The sequence below is a fragment of the Petaurus breviceps genome, unplaced genomic scaffold (assembly GCF_028583685.1).
Source record: "Petaurus breviceps papuanus isolate PSGF00001 unplaced genomic scaffold, PetGlider_PUasm1.0 178, whole genome shotgun sequence".
Classification (NCBI taxonomy): domain Eukaryota; kingdom Metazoa; phylum Chordata; class Mammalia; order Diprotodontia; family Petauridae; genus Petaurus; species Petaurus breviceps.
Window position 1 is genome coordinate 1,595,661 of NW_027185777.1, and position 25,628 is coordinate 1,621,288.

Below are 25,628 nucleotides of genomic sequence, written 5' to 3' on the forward strand. Positions count from 1 at the left end.
GAATTTTGTTGCATATGAATTGGAATTTTTTAAAGGAATTTGATAAAAATTTGATAACATGAAACATATTTGTTTATGAACATAATACTGTTGATATTTATTATGATAGCAGATTTTCCATGTGGAATATTGGCTATTATGGAAATATGTACAGTGATTTAAAGTTATACTCCATGCCCTGTGCAAGGTGATTTGGAAATGCATTCACCTAAATTAATAATGGGTTGTTTAAAAAAATAATTTCTCTTATCTAAATGTTAAGAATTGTATTGTCAGGAAAAAAGGATGAATGGGTTAAGAAGCTGTTAAATCATTCTACTGGACTAATTTTAATTTAAGAAATCATAAACTTCCAACTTTTGTCTATGTATGTTAATTTGGAGGTTCATAGACTACCACATTCACTAGGTGAAATTCCAAAATGTAACTAATTTCTGGTGATATATTTAAAGACAAAAAAAAGAAAAAACATTGAGTAAATTTTTAAAGGCCTAATAGTAAACTTTGTTATTGTGATAAGGCTAATTTAATTGGGTATGTTCTTCTTGGCTTATAAAAATATATATTAGATTTTTCCATTACAAACACCTTTTTGACTAAGTAATTTTGTGATATCTAAGGATTCTTTATTAAATAGGAATTTAGTTTGCTACAATATTTTGGGAATTTATGTTACTTATGGACATTTTACACCAAATTAGTTTTAATGAATTCCAATGTTTAAAGGTTTATTTTTGCTTTAAGAAGGGATACCTAATCATTTTAGAACTGTTCAACTAATATTCTTCATATAAGTTTAGTGATTATTCTTAATATCTGGATAAATTCTGAACTGTTTTTAAAGAAGGAGAAACACTTTTGGAAGAAAAATCTTTTGTATGATTTTTAGAAGGCCTACCAAATTTCTATTTGTAAGCTAATTCGTTGTAATAACTTAATACTTAAGTTTATATTCAAACCTAATGTGAATTATGCTTACATAGAGGCTTTATAGGGGTTGAAAGATTAGGGACAGGATGAGGAAGACAGATGACACAAGATAAGGGAGACAGGAGAAATTTTATGACCCAAGATGGGGGAGGCAAGGAATTTCATGGTCCAGGAAAAGGGGGGAGCTAAAAGGGGAAGAGACTTTAGGACACCTTCAGGTTAAACAATGTCCTCACAGTCCCCATCACCCTTTCCTTTCAAGGTCCAGTTAATTCTTCAGTAGGACTTTTTAAGATCTACTCAACTCACAGAGCTGCCCAGACAGGTCTGGGAAAATACTGATTCCTTCCTATTGTTAAGTGATATAGAAATTGATGTCTCTTTGGTCAGGATAGAGTGACCTAGGTCACTACTCAAGACTTCACTTTAATATGACTAGTTTGTGGGCTGATCAAGATTGATTGGTATCCTTTGGGAATACATACTCTTTGAAGGGCACCTAATGTTTTGTCACTGCCATTTAGGAAACCAGGTATTTCTAGAACTTTGCCAGTAGCTAAAGAGAAGGTTACAAAAAGTTGTAAGATTGTTAACTAAGTTATTTGGGGTTACTGGTTTTTAAGTTAAAGCCTAAAAATGCTAATTGATTCCTGTGTATAGAAAGTAGGGGAGTAGATGACAGCTTTATCTGGATTGGTTTTAGCCCAAGCAGAGGCACCAGGATCAGTCTCTTCTTGGGTCCAGGTCAGTTCCCTTTGTTTTGTAAACTTGCCCAGGCCCCTGAAAATTGTTTATGTGGGCACGGTCATTAGCCCCAGGATAAAGAACTTATTTTGTCGAGATTTTAATCTGTGAGTCCTGGTAAATTTTTGATTAATGGAACCTTCCATCTGATGTAAAACCTTCTAGGACTATAATAACAAATAGTGTTCTCAGCTTAATAACCCACCATCTAAGAGATGTCATTAGCTACTCAGAGAGAATGTGACTGTTACAGGTAGAGATTCCTAAGGGAAAAAAGGCTGAAAGGACAATCCTGGCCTCAGATGGGATCCTTCTGGCTCAATTTCCACACTGTGTTCTTTTGAAAAGGAATGTTTTGTACCTGACGATTCCTGAGTCTGGCTATAAGACTGATGTGATACTTCGTGTGGATACTTCTATCTAATCAGGTCCTCACTTTTCATCTTTATTAGAAAGTTTCTGTAATCAAAGCAAGTAGTCAGTAAGAAAAAAAAGTTGAGCATAATGCAAGTATGTGAAACCTTGCTGTTTTCAATCAAATAATTGGGTAAATTGGTACTCTTGTTGTAAAGTCTTCTGAAAGATAAAATCCCTGGAATATAACATTCTTTCTGAATATTATTGGAATAATGTGATAAAGGAAAAGAAATAAAAATACAAACACAATGCTCAATCATTATCCCATAGCCTAAGGCTGTAATTTAAAGTTACCATAATAAAGGGTATCTGTATGAGGTCCTTACATGTTTCAAAATGATGTAAGAGCAATTGGGTATTAATACAATTGACTGAATTACTGAAACTAAATCAGAGAGATCTTCAGTTTAGGGAAAAGAATTCAATTTTCTTAGAAGGAGTGGAATACTTTTGCAATGATGGAAAAGTTAAATGCTTCTGTCTTGATTTTAATTCATTCCATGACAAACATAAATTAAAGTTAGTGTTTAAACTTATCATATGTATATCTCATTCTTTCAGATTGAGCATGGTTAGAGGAGAATAGAGAAGCTCGGGAAATAGATGCAAATCTATTAGAGCAACAACTTATTATCTTAATGGGAAGATGTTGATTTTATGAACTAGAACAATGTAGAAATGCATGTAGGCTAAGTAAGGCTCACTTTAAAGGATGTTCCTTAACCAATGTGAGATTATAAGTCATATCTGAAGCTGATTAATGGAGCTTGCTATTTAAGATATGGGACTGTTAACTGACTTTTTTCGAGTCTAACTCGAGGTATGGATATCAAGAAAGGCTGTCTTGAGCCACTGATCATGATGCCAGAAACCCTGTGAGGTGCAGGTATGAACTACAGAGGACAATAAGATGGGAAGGGTGGGAGAATGACTATTCCACCTGAGTTGAGGTAGTATTTCTCTTGACTCAATTTCTCCATTACGACACCTGGTAGACTTTAAGTCTGGCTCAATGCCACTTGGCAGTCTATACAACTTCTGCCTGGAATTGACATGAAGTTAGGGAAATGTTGTCCCCTTGCTTTAATTATGTCCCTAACTCTTAACAGCAAATTTCTACAATCATAAGTATTGTAAGCATAATACCAAATCTATTAAATAATAAGTTGGTACAGGAATGTCTGACGTTAAGACTAAGTCTAAGGTTAAGCTATTACTCTTAGGATTTTAGCTCAAACATCAATTAACTATTTAGCCTTGACATCTTGTTACTAGTATATATTCTGGTATAAGTTAGTAACAGTATGGAGACAATTAGGTCAAGGCCTTGTGAAAATATTTCATATAAGTGAAAATGATCATTAAGTGAACTGAATGAGTCAAAAGAAATTCCTCTGCAAGAAAATTAAAAACAAATAAATTAATCTTTATAAAGATCATTTTATTCCCTCCCTAAAGTCCTCCTCCAGTGTCTCATTTAGTTAAGGAGGTGACCTTGGATTCAAAGACTATTCAGAAGGATTCAAACACTGAAATATTTTACCAAGCTGGTACCAGACTCTGTCATACAAACTACCTAAATCTGGAGAGGTTCACTGACAGGTTGACCACAGAGTCAACAATTTTGACCATAGCAATTCTCAAAGCCTATCTACCCATACATCCCTAGGAGGTTAATGACTAAGAGAAAAACATCATGCAATCAAAATATTTATAGCAGCACTTCTAAGAGCAAATTGGGACCAAAGTAGATGCTTGAATATTATCTATTATAGATACAGAGCTAGAAATACTTCAAAGACCACCTGGTTCCAACTGTTTGTCTCCCCCACCCCCTTTTACAAAAGAAGGACTGAGCTCCAGGGAGGTTGAATGATCTCCCCAAGATCACACAGATAGTATCAGCTGGAATTTGAGACCAGGTCCCCTGACTTGCAGTGCTCTTTCCACCACACCATTCAATTGGGAAACAGCTAAACCAACTGCGGTAAATAAATATAATGGAATGAACTGATACAAAGTAAGCAAAACACCTACACTCTTCAGCAAGTCTACTTTTCTCACATGGATCCCTCAGATGGCTGTGCTTACTATTTCCTCTTTCATCTTTATCTCACATGAAGAGTAGATCTTCTTGGCAAGGCTAAGCTTTCTACATTCACAAATGATCCCCAATTCACCTTATCTTCTCTAGGAGACTGCTCCCTCTATCATTAATCTTCAATCTCTCCCTGTCTCCTACCTAAATACCTGATACCTAGAAACATGCCCAAGTCTCCTTCATCCTCAAAAACCCCTCACTGGGGGTGGCCAGGTAGCACAGCGAGTAAGAGCACCGGAGATCGAATCCTGGACTCAGACACTTAGCACCCACCCAGAAACACCTGGCTGTGTAACCTTGAGCAAGTTACTTAACCCTGATTGCTTAAAAAAAACAAAACAACAAAAAACCCTCACTTGATCCATCAATCCCCAATACCCATCTCCCTTATCCTGCCTCCTTTTCAAAACACTTAAACTACTTGAGTTTATCTACAATGGATGTTCCACTTCTTTTTTATTAACTCTCTTCTTGCCTCTTTGAAGGCTGGTTTCTGATCTCATCCTTCAAATGAAACTTTCCCAAATAACCAATGATCTCTTAATTGCCAAATCAATGGCCTTTAATCAATATTCATCCTCCTTGACTTTTGTACAGCCTTCGATACTGTCATTCAACCTTCTTCTCCTTGATACTCTCTTCTCTGTAGGTTTCTGAACCCAATTCTCTCTTGGTTCTTCTACCTGACTGCTCCCTCTTTCTCTCCTTTGCTGGGCCTTCATCCAGCTCTAGCTTGCTAGCTAACTGTGGGAGTTCCTCCAAGCTCTGTCCCAGGCCCCGTTCTATTCTCTTTATATACTATCCCATTTGATTACTAAGTCCCATGGATTCAATTATAATCTCTATGGAGATGATTCTTATCTATTTTTCCAGCCCTAACCTCTTTCTTCACCTACAGTTTCACAACTCCAATTGCCTACTGGAAATCTTAAACTGTATGCCCTGTAAACATCTGAAACTCAACATGTCCAAGACTGAAGTCATTTATCTTTTTCCCCAAAACCATTCCTTCCTCCTATTTTCCTATTATTTATACCACCATCTTCCTAGTCACCCAAACTTAGAACCTAGATGTCATCCTCAAACTCCTCACTCTCACCCCCTATATAGAATCAGTTCTCTCATTTCTACTTTTATAATATCTCTTTATGTATGTCCCCTCCCTCTGACAGTGCCACTATCCAGGTGCAGGAATTCATTCCCTTCACATCTGAACAGCTCCAATAGTTTGCCTGCCATAAGTCTCTTCCTACTTCTGACCACCATCCACTGAGCAGTCAGACTGATCTTCCTAAATTTAAGGTCTGACACTATCACCCCTCCCCCATTAAATAAATTCTAGTTTCTCCCTGTAGTCTCCAGAATCAAATATAAAAATCTACTGTTTGTATTTTAAAGCCTTTCACAACCTCCCTCCCTCCCTCCCCATAGTCTGTGACCCACTGATACTGGTGTCCTACCTGTTCTTGAGTACTCCACACCTAAAAGTCTCTCCCCTTTCATCTCTGCCTCCTGGCTTCCTTCAAGTCTCAACTAAAGCCCCATATTCTTAAAGAAGCCTTCCCTAGTCCTCCTTAATCTTAGGGACCTCCCTCTGGGTTGACTCCCAAATTATTTTGTATTTCTCTGTTTTTACATCTTTGTATGCTAGCTCCCTCTTTGACCATGAGCCCCTTGAAAGCAGAGACTGAATTTTTTGCTTTTTTCTTTGTATCACCAGCGCCTAGCACAGTGCCTGCCTTAATAAATGCTAGTTGTTTATAGAATGTGAGCAGGGTAAAAATAAAACCCAGCTCAAAAAGACTTTAGAAAAACAAATTAGCTAAGCCAATAGGCCTATCAGAGATTGATATGGGAAAAGTATGGATATTCCAGTATCTCTCAAACAAAATTGATAATGAACTCTGTTCATCAATTACTTCTAATAGCACTTTGTTGAACTCTGAGCAAAGTGAAGTTAACTAAATTTTAAAAGTATACTGATATACATAATAAAGGAAAATATTCAAAGAAATAAACATTCACAATAATAACACAAGTTAATAAATATTTACTTAGAGAAGTTTTAGCGTGTGAGGCATTAAACTGTTAAATTGTGAAATGTTCACTGAAATTGAATGGGTTAAAGAAAATTATAATCCGTATTTTTATCAGAAACTGGCCAAAAAGAGAGCAATTATAGTATTATCAACTCTTTTTTAAGCAAAATAAACTGGCATAGGTATTGTCGAAGAAAACTACAAAGGAAACTTTCAGTCTATAGCAGCAACAGGACACTTATGCGAGTAGAGGGCTAGATCTAGAGTCAGGAAGATCCAAGTTTAAATCCAGTCTCAGATCCTTGTTAGCTATGTGACCCTAGGCAAGTCACAACTTCTATCTGCCCTGTTTCCCTCAATTATAAAACAGGGACTATAACAGCACCATCTCTGAGTTGTGAGGATCAAATGAGACCAAAACTGTAAAGTGATCACCAGACTGCCTGGCACATAGCAGATGCTTAAGAATTTCTCCCTTTTCTTCCTATACCTCTTCTTAAAAAAAAAAAAATCACATAAATCAGTATCTCAAAGGATAAGAAAAGTGTTATTTTAGCCTTGGGGCATATGATGTTAGCCTTTTGCTTCTTCAGAACAAAACCTGTGAAGTATGTAGTTCGAAGATTAGAGAGATAATTTTAAAGGTTTCACAGCAGAAGTCCTGATTAACATCAACATGAAAATAAGCTATCAGAGGCGAAGAGTTCCTTCCAAAAGATTAAACTAAGAAACAAACTGGCAACAAACAAAATAACCCAAGACAACTTGGGGAAGTGGAAATTTCCTACATTAGATTTGGAGTCAAAGAACTTGGACTTAAGTGCAGGAGCAGCTATTTATCGCCTGGGTGATGCTGGGCAAATTACATCAATTCTCTTGGACTCAGTTTTCTTTTCTGTTAAATGAGAGTTATGGATGAAATGAACTATGTCTTTCAGTTCTAAATCTGTGACCTGACAAATTGTAAACTCTTCAAGAGCAAGGAGTATTTTTTGCCTCTTTTTGTATCCCCAACAGTTAAAAAGTACCTGGCATACAGTAGGTATTTAATAGGTGTTTATTGATTTGCCTAAAAGTTGTAAGAAAAGAATACTAAAAGAATACAACACTAAACAGCAGAACTTTCAAGTTGATTATCTTAACAGATTACTAAAAAAGGCAAATCTAGCATTTGAAACTAGTGCTTACAAATTTCATATAAATGAACTTTTTACCCTGAAGAGAAAATGCCTCAGAAAGTACCCAAAACATTGACAGAAGCTTTAATAATCCTAGCAGACAAAGTTCAACTATTAGGGCTTACTTAAGATAAGACTTCATTTTGATTCTCATTCAATAGCAGGATTTTTTTTATTGTTAACATAGGCCTCCACTAAAGTCTTCCTCTGATGCCTTATGATGGGTATGGCTTCTCCAAGACACTGAGAATACAAATCCCAGCAAACACTACCAAGCTAGAAAGATTAATAACAGAGGCCAAGCAAGGTTTACTGATTAATGAAGTGTCTGGGATTGATTCACTCTATAAGCATTTATTATATGCTTAGTATGTGAGACACTTCATACAAAAACATTAAACATGCATCAGAGTACCCACTCCAGTGAAATCAAAGAATGCTGAAGTTACTGAGTAACTGAGGTTACTAGGGCAGAGGTATAAAGTAAGGAATACTCGACTAAAAGGCAGAAAAAAAAAGGCCTAGCTCTGACACCTTGGGGAATCAAGTAACCTTCCTGAAGCCTGGTTTCCTCAGCTATAAAATAAAGGCATTCCCAGACTCCTAAATTTTTGAGTTGAAAGGAACCTACATATTAGATCAAGGTCAGGACCTTGTTTAAAGATGAGCAAACAGACCCTGAGGACTGTTAGGATTTTTCCCCATAACCAGAGTGCTTCAAGCCCCTCCTCCATCACTATATTTATCTTTGTATTGGCTTCTCAGAGATCACACTGTTTACCCCAATAGAATTTGAGCTTCTTGAAAGCTGAGCTGCTCCATCTTTTCATGCCCACCACCTAACTCAATGAAAGTTGCTTTTTGATTGACTGGTCCAACAATTTGCAGATATAACCATAATCTGAATTCAAGCCTGACATTCTTTCCCCCTGTCCTGTAGCTGGATTAGATGATTTCACAGATTCCTTCCAGTCCTGACCTATAAATCTCCATCTAAATTGGAAATTAGTGACCACTCATTTATTGGTTCATTTAACTCAAAATTACCCTGTAGTTCATTTACACAAGTCCAGTCTGTGCCGCGACACAACAGAACTCAGTAACAAAAAGAAAGGGAACTAGCTCTTTCTGAAGTTAAGGGCACCACAAAAGTGGGAACAATGTTATCTATCAACAAGCATTTATTATAGATGAGTCAGGTCCCCCACAGACAAAATTCCCTTATAGCATACTCTGAAATTTAAACATTTTCATCCTGTGAACACGTAAAACTTCTTGAAAGAGAGGAAATTGATCCTGAAGAAGATAGAAACAGTAAGTTTCTTTATCAAAGATTTGCCCCCCATATGATTGCTTACCTCCCTGCAAGGGAGTGGAGGACTCCTGGCTCCTCTTTTCCCTGAAAGATTCTGAGTGTTTTCAACCACTCAAAACCAAAACAAAACTACTTTCAGACTGCAGCTTGAACCCACAACAGTGCTCTCTGTTGGTTCCTGAAATAATCAGTAAAGTACACTTCCTGATAATAATTGATACAGTTCCTGAGCTAATCTTCTAGGCCAATTTCATACTGAGTTCTATGGATTGTGAGCACTTAAAAACCCAAATAATAAAAATTGAGCTGTTAGAAGTTCAGAGAAAACCTGCTTAGGAAAAATCCACATACTTTGCTCTTTAAGGCAGATAGTTTCAAATGACTACACGTCTCAGGGGTAAAATGGTTTATATTCGTAGTCTACATTATAGGGTAAAAACTTAAGTCTTCATTATAATAGTCAAATTATTCCTTAATAAAAATTTAATTTGCTCCCTAGAGTATCTGGTGAAACTCGCTATTATTTGATAACTGAATTCATCAATGCTTTATTCTAAAAGCATCTAATTTCTAGAAAGTTCGGCTGTGACAGTTTAAAAATAAACGCCGACGGTTATAAAGTGTTTTAAAGTTTCCAAAGCATTTTACACACATTAGCTCATGTGAAAAAGCAGATCTTATGAACACGAGTGAACAATTTGAATCCAAACTCCTCAGCTGTATATTAAAGCTGTCTGCAATCCCCAGACAATTTCCTAACACGAGCAGGCAAGATGTGTCATCCGCTGGGAAGGGGAGGGAGATGGCTGACTTTAAGTTCATTAAAAAATTCCAAAACTGAGTTTCCCGGCCTGGGAAATCATAAACACTAGCTCTTTTGAGAATATTAATCAGACGAGACCTCTGGAAGTCCACAGAACAACTCGCACGACAACCCCCCCAAGCCGGGCCGTCACACTGAAGCTCACAACTTGAAATAACGAAATACCCAGGAAAGCTCCGAAGGTACCTGGCGGCCCGACCCGGCCCGGCCCGCGCGCTCCTCACCCACACCACAAGCAGCTTTGTCTGCTCGCCCCTTTTTCAAAGACACGACTAAAGCTACGAAATCGGGGAGATGGGCGTTTCAGACCAGCTCCAAGGCACAGCTCTTCCTCCGGCTCGCTGGGCTCCATCCTCTGCCTCGCCCAGGGAGCCCGCCGGGCTCCACACCCTGAGGGCCGCGGGCTCCCCGCCGTTCTCCCCTCGCCCCCTGGGCTTTTGTTCTGAGCTTGGGCAGCCGGGACCCTCCGACTGGACCCGCCGCCCCCAAGTCAGCCAGGGCGGAGAGCCCACTGCCTCCCCCCGCCCCCGGCGCCGCCTCCAGGGTCCGCTGGGTGCCCCCGGCCTCAGGCGGGGGTCGGCACCCCACGGGAGAAGACGCCCAGACCTCTTTTTCAGATCTCTTCGGGGCGCAAGGGCTCGGGGGTTCGCCCGAAGGGGGCGGGTGCGGCGGGGCGGGCACGGGACTCACCGAGGCTGGCTGGGCAGGGCCCGGGGGTCCCGGTGGGCTCCGCTCCGCGGGCTCGTCCCGCCTCCTCCAGACGGGGGCTCTGGGGCCGGACGGCCCTCCCCTCCCCCGCTCCTCGTCCCGGACTGGGTCACGGGGGGAGGAGGGGGCTGGGGCGCGGCGCGGGGCCTTAGGCAGGGCGGGCGCCCCCCATGCCTCAAGGCCGCCGCTCCGCCTCTCGGGGGGCTGCTGCCTCCGCCTGGAGCTCAAGTCCGCCTCATCGTCGAGCCACCGCCTCCCGCCCGCCCTCCCGGGCCTCGCGCTCCGCTCCGGCCGAGGCCGATCCCCCTGACCAGCCGCGCTCCGCAGGCAGGCTCCGGCGGCGGGAGCGGCGACGCGGGCGACGGCAGCCCCTGGCAGCGGCGGCGGAGAGAGCAGCGCCTCGGGCCAGCAACCCGGAAACTGAACCGCCGTCACCGACCCCGCCGGGGCTGCAGGGGGCGCCAACCCGGAAGCACTTACCCGGCTCCCAGGAGGCGCGGGGCGGGGCGGGGCGGGGCCCCCCGACGGTGGGCGGTTTCAGCCGGCAGCCCGAGGCACCCGCCGGAGGACTGCGGCGCGGGGCTGGGCGGGGCTGAGGCGGCGGCGGCGCGGGGCGCGGGCGGTCCATCTTCCTGTCCCCGGAAGTCGTGCCGAGCTGTCTTGGTTGCCGTGGGCCAGGGCGGGGATGCGGAGGCGGCGACTGCCAGCTTCCCTCCCTGGCGGCCCGGCCCTGCCCGCTCCGCTCGGGTAAGAACCGCACGCGGCCTGAGCTCCTCCCGAGCTCGGGGCCGGGCCTGGGCCCGGGAGCGGACGGGGAGCTGACCCCGGCCGAGGTGGGGCCTCGGGGAGCAGAGCTCAGACTGCGGGATGGGGGGAGCCCTGGGAGGGGACGAGGAGCAGCTCCTTGATCCTGGCCTGGGGGTGGAGGACACCTGGGAGGGGAGGGGGAGCAGACCCCGGGTTGGGCAGGGTGAGGCCGGGCCGAGCCTTCCTTTCTCCTGTGGAGAGGCCCTTTTTTGGCGGGTGATGGATGGATTGATCGATCGCCAGGTCCCGGCATCCTCCTTGGGGGACTGGGGGGACAAAAGGGCTCAAACTTAGGCCGAACTCTTCATCTTTCCCAACTACTTGGGAAAGCCTGTCTTTTTCTTGTTGGTACTTGGTTGTTTACATATGATCTCTCATTAAACTGACCTCAGGAAGAGCTGGGACTGCTCCCCCCCCTCCACACAAACACGTAGTAAGTAGATGCCTAATAAATTTTTTGTACTAACGTTTTGGCCCGCATATCCATTCATTTCCGTGGCTCGAGATGATCTAGTACCCCTCCCTTCCAGATCTTAACTGGCCCCACATTCTACTATTTTTGTTCATCAGAGGGGATGAGGAGGGGAGGGCTTCCTTTTACAGAACTGCCAAAATTTTCGACCTGAATGAGTTATTCAGTTTAAAAAAACATTTATTTTACTTGCACCTGGTGCAAATAACTGTGCTGGAAGAAATGGAAAATTTAGAGAAAACAATGTTTCCCACTTAGAGATAACTGTCTACTTAAGGGTGTGTGAATTGTACCCAGATAGCTACAGTACAGAATGTATTTTTTTTTTTAAAGCAATAGGGGTTAAGTAACTTGCTCAAGGTTACACGGCCAGTTATTTCTGGGTGTGGTGCTGAGTAGCTGAGCCCAGATTTGATCCAGGTCATCCTGACACTGGAGCTGGTGCTCTTACTCGCTGAGCCACCTGGCTGCCCCTAAGCAATTGGGGTTAAGTAACTTGCTCAAGGTTACAAGGCCAGGTGTTTCTGGGTGGGTGCTAAGTGTCTGAGCCCGGGATTCGATCTCCAGGTCTGCTCAACACTGGAGCAGGTGCTCTTACTCGCTGTGCTACCTGGCTGCCCCCAGAATGTATTTTTGATAAGGACGTAAAAGATAAAAAGTGTTTTGTGAAGTCTAGGGTGGGGAAGAAGGGAAAATCAGCTAAGGTTTTTCTGGAGGTGGTGCTGCTTGAGTTGGCTTTTAAGAAGAGATAGAAGGAATACAAGTGGAGGGAGGAAAGGACATTCTAGTCTGAGGGAACAATGAAAGTAAAAGTAGCAAAGTAAAGTATGGGATGGATGGGAGGCAACTAGGTGCCTCAGTGCTGGACCTAAAAGAGTCAGGAAGACCTGAGTTTAAATCCAACTTAAGACCTTGGACAAGTCACTGAACCTTTAGTTGCTTGCCTTAAGCCACTGGAGAAGGAAATGGCAAATCACTCCAGTGTCTTTGCCAAGAAAAATCCGTGGCCAGTATTGGCATGTTATAGTCCACAAGGTCACAAAGTCAGACAAGACTGAACAACAACAAAGTTTGGCTGACATAAAGACCATATGGAAAGGACAGAAATCAATGCAAGTATGGGGGGGGGGGGGCTTTAGAGTGGCTAGGTGGCAAAGTGAGTAAAGCGCTGGCCCAAGAGTCAGGAGGACCCCAGTTTGGTTCTGGCCTCAGACACTTACCCACACAAAAAACCTAGCTGTGTAACCTTGGGCAAGTTACTTAACCCCAATTGCCCTCCAAAAGGCAAAAAAAAAAAAAAAGAATGGGTGGCTTTGAATGCAGAGAAAGGAATTTGAACTTTGCTCATTAAGCAAGAGGGAGTCATTGAAAGGTTTTGAGCAAGGGAGTGATGTGACTGGAGTTCTTCTTTAGGAAGATAAGTTGCTGTGAAGGATGGTTACAGGAGGGGTTGAGTATAAGAACAAGAAGACATTAGAATCACAATTGTATCAGCAGGTGGTAGTGGAAAGAGAGAGGAAGGGAAGGTGGCACAGATAATTGTGAAGTTAAAATTAACCTGGATACTGATATTGAAAGTGAGGGAGGAAATAGTCAAACATAGAACTCAAGTTTGGAACATATAGGATGTAGGTGAGTAGAAGTGTTGTTGATATGTAATGAAGTCAGAAGAGAAATAGATTTAGGAGAAAACAATTATCTGCATTTAAAGGTTGACTTTTCAATTCCCGTAGGACATAGAGGTAGAGTTGTTTTGTAGGCAGCTGGAGATGTGTATGGCCCTAGTGCCCAGGAGAGAAGTAGGTACTTTCAGTTATGTCATGGCCTCCTTAGTCTTTGCCTAGTATCAGTTACTAGTGGGATTGAGGGAAAGGTAGGCAGATCTAAATCTTTGCCTCAGGTAAATGGAGTATGACCTGTCAGTCAACAAGTACCTTTCATGTGGTAGTCACTAAGGTATACAAGTCCAAAGAATTATGTTACGCTACTCACTAAGAGCCTACATTCTATAGTAGACAAATACTTATTTTAAAATCTGCAATATAAACATCAATAAATACACAGATAGATAGAAATATACTTATATTCAATGTTCTTTATTAGGTGCTGAAATTATAAAGCATCCAGGAGATACATTATGTCTGTTCTCAACAGGCTTAAGGTTTTTCCAAAAGGCTAACACTATCTCCCTAATCCCTCTATACCTTAGAGGCTGAAAAATTAGTCTCTTCTCCTGTATTCAAACCCATTTGTTTTAAACAGGGCAACATAGTGGTGGAGAAATTGCTTTGATACCTTTAACCACACAGAGATGACACTCTGAGCTCAGGAGTCTGATGGGGATACAGGGGTCAACAAGGGGTGGTGGGGTGGGGCTGTAGAGTATTATTGACTTCTTATTCTCCAGAAAAAACTAATACTTTCTGTTCCTGTGGTTGGTCATGGAATTTATAATACATTTAGAGCTGGATGGAACTTTTTAGTACATAATCTAGTTCAAAGAAAAAATTGTTTTAAGTAGTTAGATACAAGATTGCTTGAGAGGGCAGGAGCTATTGGTTGGGGCAGGGGAGGGGAAGCTGAGGCCTCAAGGCCACATGTGGCCCTCTAGTTTGACCCTTTGACTGAATGCAAACTTTACAGAACAAAAGAATTTCTGTGAAGTTTGGATTCAGTCAAATGGCTGCACTTGAGGACCTAGAGGGCTGCAAGTTCTCCACCCCTGCTCTAGGTTTTCAATGACAGGACTGTCCTGATTTTTCTCTTACCTGACTCTTCCCTCTTAGTCTCCTGCTAACCTTGGGTATCCCACAAGGCTCTGCCCTGGGCCCTCTCTATACAGTTTCACTTGGTGATCTCATCATTTCCCTTTGATTCAATGATAATCTCTGTGTTGAGGATTCTCAGATCTTATCCAGCCCCGTTCTCTCAGCTCACCTCTAGTTTCCCATCTCTATCCTGTTTATTGAACCTCTCAAATTGGATGATCCTTAGACATCTGAAGCTCAGCATGTCCAAAACTGAACTCATCTCCCCTCCCCCTCGGTTCCCCCCATTTTAGACTTCCCTGTTACTGTGCAGGGCACCACCATCCCCCATCACCAAGGCTTGGAACCTAGATGTCACCCTCTGGTCCTTACTCTCTCTCACCCCACTTATCCAATCTTGTGTCAAAGCCTTTTGATTTTTATCTTTGTAATGTCTCTCAAATACCCCCCACCTAAGCCTCCTGCTGATACTACCATCATTCTTGTACTTCATCTCCTAGTACTTGGACTATTACAGTAACCTACTGGCTGTACCCCCGTGCATGGGACGCTCTTCTGTGCCACCTGGGTTCCCCAGCTTGCTTGAAGACCCAACTAAAAATCCCACCATCTACAAGAAGCCCTTCCTGAGTCTTTCTAGTCCTAGTGCCTTCTATCTATTGATTATTACCAGTTTATTCTGTATACAGCTTGTTTGTACATCATTTTTCATGCTGTTGTCCCTATTAGACTGAGCTCCTTGGAAACCTGAATTGCCCTTTTTTTTTTTTTATCCCCAGCACTTAGCACAGTGTCTGACACATAGGAGATGCTTAAAAAATGTTAAGTGACTGACTGACTCTGAGGTAGGGGTAAAGAAATGATTTCCAGTCCAGGGGGAAGGCCATCGCAAAGGCATGAAGATAGAAGATAGAAGGTCTGTGAGGAACAGAGAGAAAGTTAGTTTGGTAGGATTGCTGAGTGCAGGAGGAAGAGTAGTGTCCAGCAGTTTTGGGCCAGCTTGTATAATGCTAAAAGTTAAATAGAAGATATTTTAGAATGCATTTTATTTAGAATATATATTTTAACCCAGAGGCCACTGGACTTAGTTAAAAGGGAGTCATATGGTCAGATATGTGTTTAAGGAAAATTACTTCAACAAGCAGTGTGTAGGATGGAATGATGTGGTGAAAGACTTGAGGCCAGTTAGGAGGCTGTTGTGGAAAGTGATTAGGGCCTGAACTAAAATGGCTGTGTGAGTGGAGAGAACGGTTGGAATGGGAGAGAGTTGTGAAGGTAGGCGGCTGAGATTGGGAAACTGACTGGATTTTGGGGGTTTGGGAGAGTGAGCAGTTGAGAATAATGCCAACATTAGAGCCCAGGAGAGTGCATGGGTAATAGTTACTTTCAAAAATGGGACGTTTGGAATTCAGAAGGCTTTTGGCAGAAAGGTAATGAGTTCCCCTTTAGACAAATTAAGTTAAAATGTCTTTGGGATATTTACGTAATTGAAATGTCTTCATTCAAATGTTTTTATGATGATCTGTCAAAACAGCCACATTTCAACTCTAGGGCATTGATCCTGCTAGTCTGACTCCAGACCCGTCCCCCAATCAGGCACATTCTATTCTAATAATTCTGCCAAAAATACTGGAGCAGTACCTTTGAATCTGATTAATAAAAAGAGGGAAAGAATCCCTAGTGTATAAGAAAAAAAGACTGATTGGAAAAAGAGTAACGAGATTTTTTTTTCCATTTTCATTCTTGTCTAATCATCCTCATAAGAAATTTACCTAGTCATCAAAAGCTAAATATTATAAACCACAGCTTTCCCTTCTCTCAAGATCTCTTACCAAATAAATTTTAGCCTTAACTATAGAGCTTTTTTTTTCTATTTTCAGTTAACAGTGCCTCTTATAATCTTTTCTCTTATTTCTATCTCAGCTTAATCAAACTATTTCCTTCTACTCTTTCTCAGGTAATTATGTTAGTACTTATTCTGTAAGCTCTTGAAAATATTTCATCTAAAAAATTTTGGGAAGTTGGGGGACGATAATGTTGGCAGTTTTTAAAATGGCATGTGGGGGCAGCTAGGTGGAGCAGTAAATAGAGCACCAGCCCTGGAGTCAGGAGGACCTGAGTTCAAATTTGGCTTCAGATGCTTCTCTCTTTCTCTCACACATACACACACACACACACACACACTAGCCATGTGACCTTGGGCAAGTCACTTAACCCCAATTGCCCTACCTTTCCCCCTCCAAAAAGCAAAAATAAAATAAAATGGCATGTTTGCATGACTAGACTGTAGCTCATCTATGGAGCAGAACCCCCAGCTCTGCACATGCTTTCTAAAACTAATTTGGAGACAATAGGAATTGAAACATTTTTACAAATCATTATGCACTTTCCTTGCTGATAGAATCACAGATCTACTGTTGGAAGAGACCTGAGGCTGCTTAGTCCAACCTGCTCACTTTACGATCTCTTTGAATTGTGTTTGGAAACCTACGGCATCTCAGTTTGTTTCTAGGCAGTTGCTAATGCTGCTAACCAGCATTTGTATTGGACCTGATAGAAAGTACTTGCAAGACATTATTATGGTTCCTTTTCATTTGGTGTCAGGTCGTCAGCAGAAGTAGAGGGCACCTCCACTTAAGGTCACTGAGCTTGAAGGGTCCTCTAGTTGAGCCTTCTCTGAGGCCACTGACTTGCCCAACTATCATGGGGCGGGGGGGGGGGGTAGTTATGTGACACATGGAATTGAACACAGGTTTCCTGGCTCTAAATCAAGTGCATATTCTACCATATCATCATGCAAATAAAATATGTTTTGTTCAACATTTTTGTCAGTTACTTTCTAAAATGAACAGATTTACAGATGAAACAAAGATAGATGGGAAGGCTCATGGGATACTAATAGTAAGTGCTAACACTTATATTGTAAATCACTTTATTTTATATATGTAAACCACTATTACCTTTTTTAATCCTAACAAAACACTGAGGTAGATGTTATTACTGCTGTTATTATTGGATGACAGTATTGAAAAAGATTTCCACAGGCCAAGCCAATGGCCCAAATCTAATTACATTAAATTTAATAAGAATGAACTTACACTTGAGTAGATTTTACAACTAAATTAAGAAAATCAGCTGCATAAGCACAGTGTGTCTTTGACCAGATAAATTTATATGGAATAGGTCTGGGATCTTTAATGCACCTACCAGCTCACTGTGACTCAGTGACATAGCAGCTAAACAAACTAATATGCTCTTGGGCTGCACTAATACAGTACCTAGTGTCTGGAATCAGGGAAAAGATCATCTTATTGCCTTGATCAGAACACAGTAGTATTATTGTTTTCTTTCCTTGGCACCACTTTCTAGAAGGTACAGGAGCTTGTAAACCCAAAGAAGAAATTTAAGAGGAATGTGACAGCTGTCTTGAAGTATTTGAGGGCCTTTGGTTAGAAGAGAGAGGAAGTTTGTGCTTGGGCCCAAAGCACAGAACTAGAAATAGTGAAAGCTGTAGAGAGACAGCTCTATAGAAGGAAGTCAAGCTTCCTGGCAAGTTGGTCTGTCAGTCATCATGCAGAGGCAGCAAGATTACTCAGGAACATTGAAGGGATTCTTAATCAAAGCTGACTGCAGAGGTCCCTTCCAAAATCAAGCCCTTTTGCCTGATTCTATTAAATGAAATCCCAGTGGTACAATCTTATATTTGCCTTCTTCTTCTAAAGCATAGGGAAAATATGCTAATCATCCCTTTTGTATATACCTTAACAGGACCTTTTCGGAGGACCTTCAGTAGCTCCTTGATAGAGAATTTCAAAATGTCTCAAATGCTATGATGAATGCAGGATTTATACCTAAATAGCACTTATCATTTGTTGTTGCCATTATATGAACCAGAGAATTTATATAGTATGATGTTTGCCTGGGCAAGTCATTTAAACTCTCTGCCTCAGTTTCCTTATCTGCAAAATGGGGGTACGAATAGCACCTACCTCCCAGGGTTGTTGTGAGGATCAAATGAGATAATATTTATAAAGCAACATACACACCTTAAAGCACTATATAAATGTGCCATTATCCTTCTTTCTCTCAAAAAGACCTTGTGTCTGTCCTAGGATTTTACCAAAATCTTCTGTTGAAAAACAATGTCCCTAAATCATTAAATAAGCTTAATTATGAAAAAAAATATAACAATTTTTTTTAATTGTGATATTTTTTTCTCTGTATTTTTAAGTTAATTTAATGCCACCAGGTACCAGATTGAGAGTCCCAGAAAGAATTATACCTGCTACCTCTTGCTAAGAACAAGTAAAGCCTGGATGTTATAAGGTAAAATTTAAATCTGATGAAGTATCTTTGTAATTAAATGAATTACTATATGAACTACATTATTGTGAGTTTCCAGTGAAGAGAAATATTGATCTAAAACCCAGTCAAAAGTTTGAAAGCTGGGGTGGCTAGGTGGTGCAGTGAATAGAGCACCGGCCCTGGAGTCAGAAGGAGTTCAAATCTGGCCTCAGACACTTGGCACACTTACTAGCTGTTTGACCTTGGGCAAGTCACTTAATCCCAATTGCCCTGCCTTCCCCCTCCAAAAAGGAAAAAAAAAAGTTTGAAAGCAGCATTTTCAAAACCTGAAACCCTTTGGAGTGTGAAATTTGATGAAATATACAGATATTGGTCTAGGAGCTCAGAGTTACAGTTGCTTCTAAGGTAAAGAAAAGCAGGTGAAATTTTGGGGTAAAATAGAAATTAAAACAATTTTTATATTAAAAAATTGTTGCATATAGTATTTCTACAATTTGATATTTTAGAGGGTGAATCACAAGCATTGAAATTTTCTCATGGCATATCATACGGAATACAGTTTGGGAAATGCTGTTCTAAAGTGATGTTCTTGGGCAGCAGTGATAAATTGATGTAAATTTCTCTTCTTTTACTGTATTATTAAAAATCTCTTTTAGAAGTAAACAGTTTTAGGGCAGCTAGGTGGCTCAGTGAATAAAGTGCCGGCCCCGGAGTCAGGAGGACCTGAGTTTGGTTCAGGCCTCAGACACTTAACACCCACACAAAAAACCTAGCCGTGCAACCTTGGGCAAGTTACTTAACTCCAGTTGCCCTCCAAAAGGCAAAAAAAAAAAAAAAGATGTAAACAGTTTCTATGGTAGCAGTTGTGACTGTCTTCATTTATTTGGCATTTTAAAAAAATCAGTAGGTTTTATATTTGTATTAGTAATGCCTGGAAGTATAATAGTTATTTTAAGACATTTTCTGTCAAGTAAATGGGAAAGAAGAGGGAAGCAGAACTTTTTTCCATAAACCATTTTGAGTGGAAGTCTCCCTCAAGTCAGCAGATAGTCTAATATGGGCTATGCATGCACAATCATATGAAATATATTTCCACTGTGTCTTTCTTTAGCAGCTGTCAGCCATATTCACTGTACTTCCTTTCTGCTGGTTTCTTTTCTTCATTGCCTAAGAATCCATTTTAGTTAAATTTAACAAATGTCTGTTAAGCTTTTACTATAAGCAAGTCACTGTGCTTTGTTGGGAATGCAAAGCCAAAGACAATCTTCTCCTTCAAAGAGCTTACATTAGTATTAGCTTACATTCTATTGCTACTAGTTTATATTCTAACTTAAAATTACATTTAAAATAAGTATAAAGAAGCTTCATGTATCTCACCTATAAACAAAGTACATAGGATTTATCTTATGGATTTAGTGACATCTGCTTTGTCTATTGAGATCTTTTTTTACTTCCTGGTTCTCAGCAGTGTTCTAGGTGGTTGTCTATGTGGTTATTTTTTATTTTAAATATTACAGCATGAGCATTACCATATTACAACTAGCTAGCTAATGCTAATACCATCTATATAGTTTACTCTTTTCAAATGTATAACATCTCTGTGGTCTAAAAAAAAGACAGAAAATACAATTAACTCACTAATGTCAGCCAGAAATTCAGTCTAAGTAAGTTCCAAAGAACCTGTGAGAGAGAACCTCTATTAATAAGAAAATAATTTAATCTTAACTTCAATTTTTTGGAAAATAGAAGTATAATCTCAGTTTAATATTTACCTTACTGAATTATGTTGCCTGTTCATGCCTTTTATATACTATGTATTCTAATTCTGTAAGTTTGATAAAATGGAATACAAAAGTTATGGAAAATTTAATGAAGATTAATTAATATTAATTAGAATCAATGCTTGGAAAAGGTGGTAGGTATTTTATTTTTCCTTATTATCAACTTTGTGGTTTCCTGTTTATTTCAATCTTAGAAGTTGTGGGTTTTGATTTTTATGGGGGGTTTTTGTTTATTTTTTTAATAAAGCTATGGGAAATCCAGAAAATATAGAAGATGCATATGTTGCTGTCATTCGTCCAAAGAATACTGCCAGTCTCAATTCTCGGGAATATCGTGCTAAATCATATGAAGTAAGAGGCTGCCGTTTGAAATGTGCTATTTTCAATATCCTTGTTAACAATTATAATTCTGTTTTACTGTTTGTTTAAAGTAATTTTTAATCTTTACTTAACAATTGATGAGATTCAAATAAGATCTTTGAGAAGCTCATTGTATCAAGTGCCACTTCAAGCCACTTTAGGAAACCATGAGATTCTAGTAGGCTGGTCAGTGAAATACCAAAACCAACTGGGGCCCCTTTGGTGAGTGGACTGAATGATGGAATAATGTCTGGCCTAGATATTCCAAAAACTGTGAACTACCCTGCTCCCCTTGCCTGTATGCCCCTGATTACCTCTCCATCCTGTCTGTCTTTCTGTCCCTGATTACGTCATCTCCCTGCCCATGACAGGTTCTCTTCTACAAGAATCTATAACTTCTCCTGGCTAGTAGGTGTCTTCCTTAGGGGAAGGGAGGCAGCTTCCCCCTTCCCCCTCCCTGACCACTCCCACCCTCTCAAGGGCTGAAAGAGCCTGCTTGGTGTGTTGTATGATCCACAATAAATGCCTTTACTTGATTTGGAAAGAGCAGATGACCTGGTGCCCCAACATTTTGGGGTGCCCCTGAACCTCAACAACCACATTATTTTGGTATAGTTTTTGAATGAAATATATTTAGGTGGACTGGTAAGGAGGACAGACTTCATTACAACAAAAATGTCATCTTTCTGTAGAATGGATTTCAAAATCATTAGAAAGTTGCACTCCAACTTTCCTTTCTATTATTTAATGTTTATGATTTATTTCTAGGTATCATAACATTTCAGGGATCCATGATTGAGTACTTCCTCTAACAGAGTAATTTGCAACTTGTGTGTGCCTTCTTACATGGTCTTCATGTTTTTTGAGAGTCAAAAATAATTCGATTACTCGGCAGCCAGTTTTTGACTAATCTTTCCAAACTTAGCTGGATTATTTCTCCATGACAAATATGTAGTACATTCTTTAGCCCATATTTGAAATGGTGGTCATGATAGCACTTGCCAGAGGACTCTCTTTACAGGGAGAGCCTTTAAAAATCAAGGACCATCTCGCTATCAGGTGAATCATTGGAATAGAATTTTAGTGGCAGTTCTGGGTTTGGTTATCTAAAATCCATTAGATCAACATCACCTGGGTTCTGTGTGGACTTCTGTGATATTATGTAACATTATGATATTAAACTTTTTTTCTTTTTATACTTTTCTTTATATTTTTGTAAGATTTTGTTGCTTGAAGTTCCCATTGAAGGACAAAAGAAAAAAAGAAAGAAGGTTTTATTGGAAACTAAACTTCAGGGAAGTGGTGAAATAACACAAAGTATTTTGGATTATGTGGTAGAAACTACCAAACCAATTTCTCCTGCCAATCAGGGTATCAAAGGTAAGAACCTTGTGTTGTAAGTGATGTACTCCAAACATTAATGTGAGGAAACCAGTATATAATTTAAAACTTTTGCCATTTTCTGTTTTATTTGGAAATGCCTAAAAGTTTTAAAGAAGAAAAAAAAAGCCATCAGGAAGATAAAGCTGCTTTGAGAACCTTCTTAACCTTGACAGAAAATAAAAATTGTGAAATGCTGAGTATTTAATAATTCACTACAAACTTCATACTTTTCATAAAGAAGAGAGGGAAGTGAATATAGCACTTACAGTAACAATTCAGTTCAATTAAATACTTGTTAAGCACCTACACACACACACACTACACACGCGTGTGTGTGTGTGTGTGACTTGCCCTGCTTGTGGTCCTCTGATACTAAAAGAGGTTGTTACCAGCGCTGTTATCCGAGTTATAGTCAAAGACACTTGCTAATCTACTAAATGGGAGAGATGAAGGAAGGTTCCAGAATAACAAACACTAAGGTTTTAAATTTGGGAAATTGACTAATGGATCCATAGGATCAAGGGTCTTTGGAAAGAACACCAGCTTTCAAGTCAGAGGACTTCAGCACAGGGCCTGGCTTGGCCATTTACTACCTTGGACCTTCTCTGGGATGTCTATTTTCTCATCCATTAAAGAAGTAAAAAAAAAAAGGGGGGGGGAGTTGGAATATGTCATCTCTAAGGTCATTCCAGTTCTGAATCTGTGATTAGAGATTATAGGAATGGTCTACATAAAGTTGTCTTGAAAACATTATTTTACAAAATCTTGTTGACATAACCAATGTCATCCTAACATCGTAAAACTCCACCATCCTCTCATTTGGTCATCACCCAAGAACAAATGATATGGCTGGTAATGATTTGAACTAAAGCTTGAGCCCCGGTATTGTGGGAATGCTTGTTGTTACCATATTAGTTAGCATATGTGCATAAATCATCCTCCTATGGAGCCAGCTGCTCCCTGTAATATTTCACTTTGTCTTCACTGTCAACAGCTGATGACATTTGGCAGGATATGCCCATATTTACTAAAACAGGAAAATATGTCAATACATTTTAGAAAGATGCCATTTGCTGAATGACCTAGTTAATAGAACTTTGTCAAAATATAGAGTGGCTATTAGTAATATGGCTGATTCCACAAACCACACACTGAATTACCTCATAGTTATAATTATATAATATATATTTACAATGTATTTAATTACAATGCTCAAAATGGCAATTAAAGGAAGTGTCATAGCTGGATTGTGGGCAGCAGTATAAGAGGGAAGATCAAGCCTGAGAGTCAGGCCCCGGCCCTATTAATGATATTAAAATGGTAACAACAGGGAAGGCTATTTAGTTTTGAGAGATAGAGTATACTGGTACCATAAATGCGAAAGAAGAAGCACGATACTTGGCAGAAGTGAAGAAACAAATCTCCAGGTGCTTTTTGTCCAGCTAGGTAAACTGATGTTAATGTCAAGAAGTTGGAAATAAAGGGGAGGCACGGACTAGCCGAACCAGAAGGGAAGGATGAGATTCAGGCTCCAGATTATCACCCCGGGCTAGAGGATCTTGGCAGATTTCACATGGGAAATGAGAGACTATAGAACACTCTAGAACAACTGGGAACAGAGTCTCACTGTCTAGTGCAAGTCAGCAGATCTGTGTGACAGTGAAACTGGAGCAGACCAGAACTGCCTGCCCTCTGCTGTGCTTTTAATCATCCTTGCCTCCTGTTGAGTGATCAAGTTTGTAGAGAGCATAATAATGCTCTACAGATCCCTGTGGCTGGGGAATCTATATCATAGCTAGGTCCTTTGGGAAGTCTTCGGACTTTTAATGAAGTGAGCACCATATACTATTTTATTTTATTTTCTAGCATATATTTCTTTGCCTAAAATAATTAGTAATATTTTTATAAGATTTGTTTTTTAATTCAGGACTGAATTCTTATTGCATTGAAATTGGAATAATTCAGGGAAATGATAAAATGGGTATCATTTGTTTTTTTAAAGAATAGTAAAGGCAGTCGTTTCATTTTCTTGGAATTTCATTAGAAAAATCTTTATCCCCTCTTGTATTTTGTTAAATTTTCTATTTTGTAAAATACTTAGGTCATTTTTTAGGTAAGAATATACTATAATTTCTTGTACCTGATGCATGTATTTATCCACATGTCCTTCTTGTTGCTTATCCAGAAATGAACCTAACTGCTGTTCTTCTGTGCTGCATTAGTGCCATAAGCCCTTGAGATGTGGAAATTTATTATAGGGAAAATGGAAAGGTTCCCTGGTCTGGCTACAGGACAGGAATGAAAGTGGAACAGCAAGGACATAGGCATAAGAAAGAGATCTCAGAGGATGGAATTGTTAGGATGAAATCTGTGTGACCCTCTGTGCAGGACCAGAAAAGGAAAAAGTTTAAAACAGCAGTATCCCAACTGCTAGTCCCTCCCGCCTACACACACACCAAAAATAAAAGGGTTTTTAGAAGAAGGCTGTGGTCAAGAAGGAAAACAATATACAGAAGAGGAGATTCAGCCAGCATTATAGTCAAAGACTGATTACATGACATTGCTACTTTCAGCCAAAACTCTCAGTATTCTCCTCCTCGATGGGCAGACTGTTTGTTAGGACTTCAGTGTCTACCCGTTGAAACACAGGAGCATCCCTGATACCCACCCTAAAGAGCCCCGTCCTGATAAACAGCTGCCCCATTCCCTAACTGGATCAAGGTTACTCCCTTGCTCCACATATCAAACTCTCCTGCCGAAGAATTAGGCTGTGGCCCTGACCTAGCTGGATTCATTATCTCTATTACGAACATCCTTCATTGTTGTAGTAATGTAGTGTTTTGTCAGTTCTGCTATTGCTGATTTAACAGTTAACTATATCCTGCTAATTGCATTTTTTCTTTAAAGTTGGGTCCCATTTTGTCCAAAAAATTTTTTTAAAGCTCAAGATTTATTAAATTGAATAATTTAGGTCTTTTTATACTGGTTGAATCTTTTACATATTAAGGAAAACGAGTGGTGTTGATGAAGAAATTTCCTCTTGATGGAGAAAAAGTGGGCAGAGAGGCATCTTTATTTATTGTTCCATCAGTTGTCAAAGGTACAGTTTTCTTTTGAATCCATATAAACTTTAGATATTAAATTAATGTTTACTGAAAAAATTTGTTTGGACATTAATGATGGTGATGTTTGTATTCTAAAAACATAAACATCAAAGAAAACAATCAGTTATGGTTTCAGTTTAGAGAAAGTAATGGATAATCAAAATGAAATTTGGGGCAAATTTTATTCTTTATTCTTATTTTAAAATGTGGGGTAGAAAGGTAGCCCAAAGAAAAGGCAGCATAGGAGTTAGTTTTAATAGTAGTCAGTTCATAAGCAAGAACTTTTCTTACATGGAGACAGGAGAGAAACAGGTACATATTTATGAATTAGCAGGATAATGGTGACAGTCTGCTTCATATATGGAGCAATGAGAACAATGTCCTCCTAAAAGG

At 40.1% G+C, this 25,628-nt stretch overlaps 2 protein-coding genes across 5 annotated transcripts in view; one reads left to right on the plus strand and one right to left on the minus strand.

The window, feature by feature from the left end:
• The window catches only part of ANKIB1 (ankyrin repeat and IBR domain containing 1), a 149,450-nt gene extending 139,073 nt beyond the window's left edge, over positions 1-10,377 (minus strand). For both annotated transcript variants that reach the window (XM_069086162.1, XM_069086160.1), the window contains exon 1: positions 10,238-10,377. The gene's annotated coding sequence lies outside the window, so the exon portion shown is untranslated. The remainder of the gene's footprint in view (positions 1-10,237) is intronic.
• Positions 10,378-10,777: 400 nt separating this feature from the next.
• Positions 10,778-25,628, plus strand: part of KRIT1 (KRIT1 ankyrin repeat containing) — a 38,451-nt gene continuing 23,600 nt past the window's right edge. Inside the window, exons 1-5 of one of the 3 annotated variants that reach the window (XM_069086165.1) lie at positions 10,778-11,002; positions 18,552-18,628; positions 20,636-20,739; positions 21,969-22,128; positions 25,139-25,231. In XM_069086165.1, coding sequence (XP_068942266.1) covers positions 20,638-20,739; positions 21,969-22,128; positions 25,139-25,231 — 355 coding nt within the window. In that variant the 5' untranslated portion in view covers positions 10,778-11,002; positions 18,552-18,628; positions 20,636-20,637. Of the gene's footprint in view, positions 11,089-18,533; positions 18,629-20,635; positions 20,740-21,968; positions 22,129-25,138; positions 25,232-25,628 lie in introns of all 3 variants that reach the window. The other 2 variants (XM_069086164.1, XM_069086163.1) reach the window with 2 other exon arrangements.